Source organism: Porites lutea, chromosome 2, assembly GCF_958299795.1.
Source record: "Porites lutea chromosome 2, jaPorLute2.1, whole genome shotgun sequence".
Taxonomy (NCBI): domain Eukaryota; kingdom Metazoa; phylum Cnidaria; class Anthozoa; order Scleractinia; family Poritidae; genus Porites; species Porites lutea.
Window position 1 is genome coordinate 16,699,600 of NC_133202.1, and position 11,219 is coordinate 16,710,818.

The 11,219-nt window shown below is 38.8% G+C and overlaps 1 protein-coding gene across 1 annotated transcript; it reads right to left on the minus strand.

The window, feature by feature from the left end:
* Positions 1–3,558: 3,558 nt before the first annotated feature.
* Positions 3,559–4,911, minus strand: LOC140925718 (uncharacterized). Its single transcript, XM_073375612.1, has one exon. It carries the CDS (start codon positions 4,909–4,911, stop codon positions 3,559–3,561), a length of 1,353 nt encoding a protein of 450 aa, XP_073231713.1.
* Between the last annotated feature and the right edge of the window lie 6,308 nt (positions 4,912–11,219).

Consider the following 11,219-nt stretch of genomic DNA (forward strand, 5'->3'; position numbering starts at 1 on the left):
GTGATAACTTTATTATCAAGCAAGTCGGTAAATATCGTTCACACAATACTTTATGAGACTGGCAATGAAACAGTACCTCCGAGTTCCGAAATCTGTTCATGAGGAAAGCTTTGCAAACTGCACCCCTCTTGAGTTTTAAGTAGCTCAGTTTTGACGTACATACTTAACAGTTAAACCTTTTTGGAGATTTTTTAATACGATGTAAAGAAACATGAGGAGAGAGATGAGACAGATGATATTAGCCAAGAAAATACAAGATAAGTGAAAATAAGCCAAAATAACAAAAGAGGAGAGCAGATAAGATAATATAAGAAAAGATAAGACAGATTGGTTGTCAGATGAGTTAAGACAAAATAAGAAGAGATAAGAAGAGATAAAATGAGATAAGTTTAATATGAGAGGAAATAAGATATAAAAAGGTAATTTAGGATAGAATAATAAAATGAGGTTAAATAAAAGAAAATTAAAGTGAGTTAAGATAAGATAACATAAGATAAGATAGGATTAGATAAGATAAAGGCTAGATGGGTTAAACTTAAGGTCAAGACAAAGTTTACATGACAATAGGCCTTTTGCATTAGTTTATCACGTGACCAGCTTTCGGTAAACACGAAAACAGTTCACTTTTAAAAACTTTGTTAGTACTAGCTGAAAGAGCATATGTAAATTAGGTAACCTGAAAATTTTCAGCCTTATATCTCAAAAGTAGGGATTGCAACGACCGCCGAAAAATAACATTACTGGGCTCAAATCTCCTTTTAATTCATAACAAGCAATTTGAGCCCTTAAATACGTAAGGGAAAAAATTTAGCGACAGTTTAAAAAGTTCAGAATTTACAATTAGTTGTATGGAAAACCACTCAACCGTGACTGGGTGACAAGCGTTGCTTTTCCCATACAAATTCTTCTAATTTTCGGCGGCCGTTGCTATTGCCACTTTTGGGATCTAAGAGTGAAATTTTACATGTTACCTATTTTTAATACGCTCTTTCAGCTCGTGCTTATAAAAGGTTTCAAAAGCGAACTGTTTTCTTGTTTACTGAAAGTTGATCATGTGATCAACTAATGCAAAAGGCGTATTAAAGTAAAATGATATACATTAATACCCCTCAATATTGAAGACCCATTTGTTTGTTAATATATTCTTACTTTGCGGTTGTCGAAAGAAAATGTATCAATCTAAATACCGACAGTCTTCTTTAATATCTAATTTCCGTGTTTTCATGTCTAATGTTTAAAACTACAGATTATTATTATTTACCGTCCACCCTACTCTAGTAACCATCCTGTCACGACCGTTGTATTTGTTGCTGATTTTTCGAGTATTTTTGGAGAATATCATAATGTCATCTGTACCGTTACTGATAGCAGGTGATTTTAATATCCATGTAGACGTTCCCGGGAATGCAGACAGTGTTTGTTTAAAGGAGCTGCTTGAGTCAATAGGCCTTCAACAACATGTTAACGTGCCAACACACGAGTCAGGAGACACCTTGGATTACTCGACATTACTCGACAATGCGACTCCTTATTAGCTAACATCCCTGTGACTGACTGTCTGTTTTCTGATCACTCTACTTTGATTTGTGATCTAACCCTGGACAGGCCACCGCTCCGGAAGAAAAAAATCTCTTTCAGAAGGTGGTTGACGTTAACCTGTTATGCGATGAACTCTCTACAACTTCGCTTTGTACAGACAGCCCTGATGCTCTGAATGACCTTGTTAAATGTTATAATTCTACATTATCTGCGGCTCTTGATCGTCATGCTCCACTTGTCACTAAGTTTATCACAGTGAGGCCTTTGGTACCTTGGTTTAGTGAAGATATTGGGGAGTCAAGGAGGGAAAGACGGAGAGCTGAAAGAAAATGGCGTCGACCTCGAAGTGTCAATGATTTGCTTGAATTTAAAAAGAAGAGGAACTTTACAACCTACCTGATGAATGAAGCCCGTCGTAAGTTTTACTCAGACTTTATTGCTGAAAATAACTCCAATCAAAGGAACCTATTCTCGGGAACAAAGAGGTTGCTAAATCAAGGTCATGAAGTACCTTTTTCCACCAACTAGTGACAAGCTGGTTTTAGCCAATGAAATGGGTAGCTTCTTTGTTGAAAAGATTGACGCCATCCATGTCAAACTGGACAGACTAGCCGATTGTTTGCATGATTCTCATTTTGACTATGTGAAAACGTTACCAACTAGAACACTGGATAGCTTTATCCCTTTAACTGAAAGTGCAGTTAGTAAGTTGATTGGCTGCTCTCCGAAGAAAAGCTGTATGTTTGATCCGATGTCAACATGTATGGTAATCAGCTGTGCTGATGTGCTATTACCAGTCATTACTAAAATGATCAACCTGGATCAATCTGGATTGGATTTGCTGTACAAAAATTACAGACCAGTTAGTAACTTACAATACGTATCCAAGTCGACTGAAAAAGTCGTTTTTAATCAAGTTTACGATCACATGGTTTCAAATGCTATTTTTCCTACGCTTCAATCTTCTTACAGGCGATTCCATAGCACTGAAACTGCACTTATCAAGGTGATGAACGATATTTTGTTAAAGATGAACTCTCGACATGTCACTATGTTAATTTTATTGGATCCCAGTGCTGCCTTTGACACTGTTGATCATCGAATACTTTTAGAGAGGCTATCTGACGAGGTTGGCATACGTGGGACTGCTCTGAATTGGTTTAGATCGTACTTGTCTGATAGAAGTCAGCGCGTTTCTGTCCATGGAGTTCTTTCTCGTCCTTTTGGCTTGAACTGCAGGGTACCCCAAGGCTCATGTTTAGGGCCTTTGCTATTCATAATATATGCGTCCAAGCTGTTTAAGATCGTGGAACATTATCTTCCCGATGCTCACTGTTTCGCTGATGATACGCAGCTGTATCTGAGTTTTAAACCACTCGGCAACACTGCTCAAGCTGATGCTATACAAGCTATGGAAAAGTGCATTGACGCGGTGAGGAAATGGATGATTCAAGATCGGTTGATGATCAATGATGGTAAAACGGAGTTTTTGTTAGTCGGCACACGACAACAGCTTGATAAATTAGATTCGTGTTCCATAACTGTGGGCAATAATCGTATTAGTCCAAGCCCATGTGTTAGAAACCTTGGATCGCGGTTTGACAGCAACTTAAGCATGACTGATCATATAAACAAGGCTTGTAATGCGGCATTTTATCATTTACATAACTTGAGACGTATTAAGAAATACCTGTCGAGAGATTCTTTAATTACTTTGGTTCATGCTTTTATAACCAGCCGTCTTGACTATTGTAATGGTTTATTGTTTGGCTTACCAAATGTGCAGATCGCTAAATTACAGCGTGTACAAAATGCAGCAGCAAGACATATTCTTGGCATTGGAAAGTTTTCTCACATTACACAGGCGCTTTATGAGCTGCACTGGCTGCCGGTTTCTTTGCGTATTGACTATAAGATTTTACTTTTGACTTTCAAATGTATTTATGGCCTAGCGCCAACTAGCGATCTTATTAGTATAATTCGAAATCATTATATAATCTTAGGTCTACTGGTAAGCTCTTATTGGACCATCCCAAGGGATAATAAATAATTCGTCAGACGCATGGTTGCAACTTTTTCAATAACTTTAGACAAAAACTTCAGGTTAGATACAGGTCGAAAGTTAGTAAAGATTTCAAAGTTTAGGGACGGTTTCTTCAGCAGAGGAGACAACACTGCATTCTTCATAGAACTTGGCATTGAAGCTGAATTGAATGAAAGGTTTACGACGCTTTTAATAATAGGTAGTAAATCATCGATACAATAACGTAAAAGAGAAGCAGGTACAGGATCAAGAGAACACGATTTGGCGGCGATTTTTTTCACGAGACCAGAAAGTTCATCCTCTGAGGTGGGAGAAAATTCGCTTAATTCACATGTAATTATGGCGTCATCAATCAATGGAAAAGCAGGAGCATCAGTAATAGATAACGTATCCAGTTGATGCCTGATTGTTACAATTTTGTCGCAGAAAAAGTCAGCGAACTTATCACATAATTCCTTTGGAGAGCCACAGGATGGAAAGTGGTTTTGAGGTTTACGATGCAGCATACGGTATATCGTGTTAAATAAAACTTTGGAATCCGATTTATTTTCATTAATAAGCGAAGCGTAATAACTCATCTTTAAAGATTTCAAGAGCTTACGAACTCTACTACACTGATCGGCATATTGCAGCTTATCTGCTTCAGTTCCAGACTTACGCCAACGCCTTTCCAATTTACGACGTTTGCGTTTTTCTGCGGCAATTTCCTCACTATACCACGGCGCAGATGGACGAGAGGTTACAAAGCGTGTTTTCAATGGAGCATGCACATCAACAACCTTGCTCAATTCACTATCATATTGATCACATAAATCATTCACATTGCATGCAGGTGAGGAGGAAAGTGTGGAAGCCATGACATCATTGCGAAATTCAATTGGATCAACACCACGAATTTTCCGATATTGTTTTTTAACTTTTGGTGGACGTGCCCTGGCAAGTGATAGTTTTGAATGGATAGCTGAGTGGTCAGACAAATGAGGATTCGAGGTTGACCAACTCTCATTAATGTCCTCACATGCTCGAGTGATCATCAAATCAAGTGTGTGATTATCCTTATGAGTAGGGCCAGAAACATGCTGAATTAAATTATGAGAGTCAAGTAAATCCAAAAACCTGGAGGCCAGACTATCGGTTCGATCATCAACATGGAAATTGAAATCTCCCGTCAATAAAAGATGACCACTAGCTACCGCTAGACGCTCAAGCAAAATAGGAAATTCGTTGAAAAACATAGTCTCAGTGAGTCTATTCTCGGTAGACGGCGGGGGCCGATAAAGTACACCAATTCTAAGAACAGTAGCGGGTGTTCTTAGCAAGACTTCCATGTATTCAAAAGATAAGAAGCTGGTTTCATCCTGTTTCCAAATGGCACCCTTGTCCCTAGAGACTTTTGTTTCTCAGTTTTATCACGTGTCTTTAAGATAGCCGGGGATTCCTGGGAACGAAATGGACAAGGGGATGGGTAACAGCGTAGATTCTCCGGCCCGACCCCACAAAGCTTTTAATGTTAACCAAACACCTATGCCCAAATATTTTGTACTGATTTTAGTAAATGCTATAATTAAAATAATAAATAAATAAGTAAATAAACAATAACAGTAAGACATACACAGTCGCGGGAGTCCTGTTACAGGTTTTGCCAACCATCTATTGTCTGTATTTAGTATTTATCAACGTTAATTGCAATTTACCGTTAACTGTAGCTTATTAGGGAGTAGGGAGCTTGAGCAACGTCGAAGGCGACGACAATGAGAACGGCAAAGAGGCAATAGGTTTATATTAGCAAAACAACAACTTTTCACGTCCATCACGATTTTTTTACATTTCTTAGCCGTCGTTGCACGACTACAACTTGAAAATGCGTTTAATTTTACGTTTTGTCGAGGAAGAAAGCAACTTTCTTTTTCTTTTCCTGAACTTTGACACAGTCCAAAAACACACTCCAAAAACATTTGCCAACATAAGACGAATTAAACAAGATGGAATAATGGCGATAAAGAAGGTTTCGTTACCGTCGCCGTCGTTGTTGCTTAAGCTCCCAAGCGTAAGCAACGAAGACAGCAACGCAAAGAGAACGGCAAAACACAAAACAAAACAAAAACAATAGTTTTAGATTAGCAAAACAAAACTTTTACGGTTTTTTGTACAATTCCTTGCCGTCGTTGCACATCTCCGACGTGAAACAGCTAAAATTTCACGTTTTCTTGAGGACGTTAACACAACACAACGATTTTCTTAAACTTAGATACTCTGCTTTAGAATTCAGAATAAAATAATTCAACTCCAGAAAAATTCACCAACGTTTGACAAATTGAGCGACGTGGAATAAGACCGATAAATATTGAGGCAGTGTGAAGTCACGTTTTTAAGAGACGTTTCCGTCGCAGACGTCGTATGCGTCAAAAGTCATCTCAAAACGAGGCCAAGACAATGACCACAACCCCGCAATATGTCAAGGACCTTACACATGGGTACAGCCATAGTGCAACGTCTGCATTTGATCTTCTTTTCAATGAGATTCTTGACCACCATGTTCCGATCAGATCAATTAAAGTTTACGGAAAGCCAAATCCTTGCATAACTGAGGAAACACGCGAGCTTATTAAATCAAGGACCTACTGGCGCAAGAGAGCACGCAGAACTAATAATCCCGCTGACTGGTCTACTTACAAAAATCTTAAACACCAAGTAAGAAAGTTAATAAGAGCAGCGGAGAGCGAATTTGTCAAGGATCAGATTCAAAACAATCCACGAAATACAAATTGTATTTGGAAGGCAATTCGTCTTTGTCTCCCTAAAAGATCTGTTACCCCAAAAGTATATAGCAAAGATGACAAGACCGTGGCGGATGATTTTAACAACTTTTTTCCATCAGTCGGAAAATCTACAAATTCTAAAATTGAATCTTTGGCAGAAGAGCACAACTTTGTTCTTCATGAAAACGCTTTTACTCCTAAATTTTTTTCCCACTAGTGAGCAATTTACATTTAATTATGTTGATTGTAAACAAGTCGCGGACGTCATAAACGCAATGCTTTCTAATAAGGCTTCTGGGATTGACAAGGTGCCAACTCGAGTCCTTAAGGACAGCCTGTTGATCACACTCCCTTTTATTACGTCAATCATTAATGCTTCTCTTTTAGCTTCAACATTTCCAGAGTTCTGGAAAACTACCGAAATTACACCTATTCCCAAACAAGGCAACCACGAACTTCCTAACAATAACAGACCGATTTCCCTGCTACCTGTATTGACTATTTTCCAATTCCCCATAATACACTCTGTCTGCCCCCCAAATTTTGCATAACTTATTGTCTTAAAATGCTCTTGGGAAAATGCAATACTCCCAGAAGCATTTAAAAACAATGGTTTATGCAAAATTTGGGGGGCAAACAGAGTGTATTATGGGGAATTGGAAAATAGAGAATTGTCAAAGGTTTGCGAGAGAGTGGCTTATAATCAATTTGTCACCTCAGTTTGACAACCAAGGAAAGGCTTACCACAAAACAAAGCGGCAACAAAAAATGGTTCCTTAAAAGACATCTTTAATTCACACAACTGATGCATTTCTCAAAGGAATTGATGATAAGAATTTGACTGCCCGAGTGCTTTTAGATATGAGTAAAGCCTTCGACAGCGTTGACAACCAAATATTGTTACGTAAAAGACAAAGGGTCGGCACTTCAACCAGCTACCTTACAAATACATATCAAGTTGTACGAATTCATAGTTCCGTTTCTGATCCTCTTCCAATTAAATGTTGCGTTCCTCAAGGCAGCATCCTAGGCCCCCTATTATTTAGCATATACTTAAATGATCTACCAGAAGTTCCAAGGCAGTGCTCTACAGAATGTTATGTAGACGATACAAAACTGTTTGTTTCTTTTAATTTACACGACTCCCAACGGATTGTCCAAGAAATGAATAAAGATCTCCGACTACTAAATCCAGACAAGACAAAATTAATTGTTTTCGGGAGCCGAAAGATGAACTCTAAGCTCCATGAATTTCACTTGCTTTTGTTGGGAAGGGACATTTCCCCAGTGCAATCAGCGAGAGATCTTGGCGTGATTCTGGATCCGAACTTAACATTTGATAACCGTATATTAACGACCTCAGTGTCGGGATGTATCGCACGTCTAGCACAAATTAACCGGGTCAAACATTGCTTAGACAAAAATACGTTGTTAACCGTAATACATGCCTTAGTCTTCGGCAAAATGTACTACTGTTCGATTGTTTGGGCAAATACCACAAATGAAACTGTTACAAAACATGATGTTGCAGGCCGTTCAAAACTTTCCTTACCGAATCGTCAGCGGTGCGAAAAAATATTATCATGTAACACCCCTCTTAAAAAGCCTGTCTTGGTTGCCTGTTAAGGCTATCGCCAAGCTATTATGGCCTTCAAATGCATGACCAGTCAAGCCCCTGAATATCTTACATCCCAATTTATTACCCGTGAGAAAGTTAGCGAACGAAAAACAAGGGGTAGCCTAAAGCTAAACGTCCCTCTTTTAAGAACTGCCTTCGGACAAAGAACCTTTTATTACAGGACTGTTAAACTTTAGAACAATTTGGAATCTTTTCTTCAGTTAAGCTCATCTGTTGAAATTTTTCAACGAATCTTAAGAAGCCAGGTTTTAGATAATTTTGTACATACTTCTTAGTTAAGTTTAAAACATTGTAATTAGTAATTAGCTAACTTGTAATTAGTATTAGATTAAGTGTTGTAATTAGTTATTATAAATAATGTAATATAATCATTGTTCCTGAAAAACCCCTTTGGGAAGGTAACAATAAAGTATGTATGTATGTACGTAACGCCTCAGAACTGCGACCGTTTTGACCAGAGTTTTGGCTGGTTTCAATGTCCTCTATTATTCGTATTCGGACTTCGCGAATCGCGGACTTGCGGTCAATATTCATTTCCTAAATTCAGTCGGTTAGCCCCAAACAAAGTTGTGATCAGTAGGGAAATAGTGTCCGTCCTTCTCACCATCCATAAAACTTTTTAACAAAAGCTCGTTGCGATGTGATATACCAGATTCTCGTATACCTAATAACTGGTTTATTATAACAACTCTTGTCAACACTTTAGTATCTATTACCTTAGATAAAGTCGGAAATGGTCTATTACAAAACGCAATAAATTTTCCTTTATTGCAGGATTGATCTGTTTAACAGCGGATGGTGTTCTTCGACTGAGCTTTTTGCAGCCTTTAAAAACGTTCTTAGGGGTTCGTCACGCGTGACGAACTCCCAATAACGTCTTCGGGGGAGGGTAGCCATAAAGTGGCACTAAATGAATTTTAACTGAATGAGTTTTCTGTCTTGCCGGTACCTGAGAACGGATGGAAATAGCATTACAAAAGAAATATCAAATACTTTCATAAGCTGCCTTGCATTCCTAACCACTAACGAGGACGTTACCTATTTAGGACGGTGGCTTCAGAAAATGTAGCACAGTGACCGAGTCAAGCATTGGCGTTTTCAGTTCGCCGTTAACAATTTAGCACATATAGAATTTCAGGATCGACGATGATAACGAGTACAAGCTGTTGACGTTTCGTAATCGTAGTTAACATGTGCTTAGCGGTACAGAATAGTAAACGAAGTAACATTGTTGAATTGTTGATTGTAATATTCGCCATTCAATTACATTGCCCATAATGCACCTCGCTATAAACATTGTTTTTGCTTTCCCTTGGAATGACTGTAACACGCAAAATTACGCAAAAGGTTGGGGGTAAGCAGGGTGTATTATGGGCAATGTGACAGTAGCGAGTACGCCAAAATCAAGCAAGCGAAAGAAAGATTCTGCTGGCAGAGTGTAGAGAATTGTAAACGACATTAACAGTGAATGCTGTGAATGTTTTTCGAACTTATCAAAACCAGATGGCAGGGCGTTTTATAAGGTTTTACTTGAATTACTCTTACTTACTAACTCACTTACTGACTTTCACACTCCATGCGTTACTTGCATAATCCCCGTACGGCGTCTTCCCAGGCCTTCTACTGATCAATGACTTTCGTAGGACTAGGCCGCGCGGAATAATGAGCCCAACGGACTAAGCTTTGACCAGCTTTAACAAGTGCGTTACGTGCCATAAGCCAGTAAGCAAAAAAATGGATGATTAAGCATTAACATCGATGAATGAGTAAACGAAAAACTATCACGGAATATGGATTTACTTCAAATCTGAGCTCTCTATTGAAATGAACTCAATTGTTTTTTGTTTCTTGAGCCGCGTCATTTACTGAACTTTTACAAGTTGCTGGAGGGCTGATTAGCGCTAACCCAGGGTTTAATTTAATCCAGGCTTCTTTATCTTTTCTTCAACGAATCTTCTCGGATATTTTTCTCTATTCTTTGTAGTTCATCCAATTACCAAAATGTGGACAAATTTCACACTAACCCTGGGTTACCGTAACCAAACTTTGAACAACTCGGCCCACTACGGCACGCGAAAAAGACGGCAGCTTTCAAGAAAATAGGGAGTTTAAGCAAATCGCTACGGCGACCTCTACTACGGCGGTCGTGGATGCGGTGTCCTGGGGAGAGTACGTCTCGTAGCTCGCCAAATTTCAAGCTCGGTTCTTGCTCACTTGCTTTCGCTATAACTTATCAACAACAGAATTCAATGGTGGTTAAGTAAGAAAATGGCCAATTTAAAAATTTCGTTTGCCAAGAAGAATATTGATAGTAAACATCATCAGAGGGCGATTCGTACACAAAACAGAAAACTACAAATGAAGATCGGAGTAAGCTGCTAGTGATGTTTCTTCTTGTGTACTACATTAACAACAAATCAACAAATTCAGCGTTTTAGATATTCTATTCTATTCTTGTTTAAACAACCTTCAGTGACATTTAGCTTTATTGCTAACAGTCGTGCTTACGGTTTTCGTCTAGCCTTTGTTTGTACTGGCGGATTTTCTGCGGCCATGGCGCAGCAGAACTCATGGCACACTCGCTTGAGGATCGAAATCTCAAACTGAGAAAACGCAAGGAAAACGTATTCACTGGAAAACCAGAAGTGTCGAATACTTTCTTGATAAAGTGAAAAACAATCTGTGATAGCTTTTAAAACCAGTGATCGTAAAAAATAGGAGAAGAGTCGACTTTTATACTCACGTAGTAGCGACTACGCCAGAAGATAGCTCTTCACGTCGTAGGATTTGGCGCTTACGGCTTCACCGGCGAAAAATGTCTGCGCATGCTCTACTAAAAATGGCACGTGATCTATTTCGCGCAATGTCATTGGCTCTGAGGCAAAAATGCCGGTTGAGATGAAAAAATTAATGGCTGTTTTTTTGACAGTGATAGCGTTGTGGTTTTCTTGCCATAGTAAGAGATCAAAAAACATTTTGGTGAAAGTTTTGAGTGGAATGTTTTCTCTAGAAAATGTAGCGCCTTGGAAACGGCGGACAAACCCAGTGGTGGGTAGTTGTCGGAGATATTGGCTTTGCAATCGCCGGCATGGTTGCGAAAGGCATGCCAAAAAGGTGGGTAATTTTGACTTTCTATGCTTACTGTTAGTTTCGTGCACATCGGTACAACAGGAAATTGTAAAGAAGTGAAAGAAAAATTATTGGGCTTTGTTATGTATATAAATTAGCTTGTACCGCT

Excerpts from the sequence above, each read along its gene's own strand:
- LOC140925718 (XM_073375612.1), bottom strand. The coding sequence starts at position 4,911 with ATGGAAGTCTTGCTAAGAACACCCGCTACTGTTCTTAGAATTGGTGTA.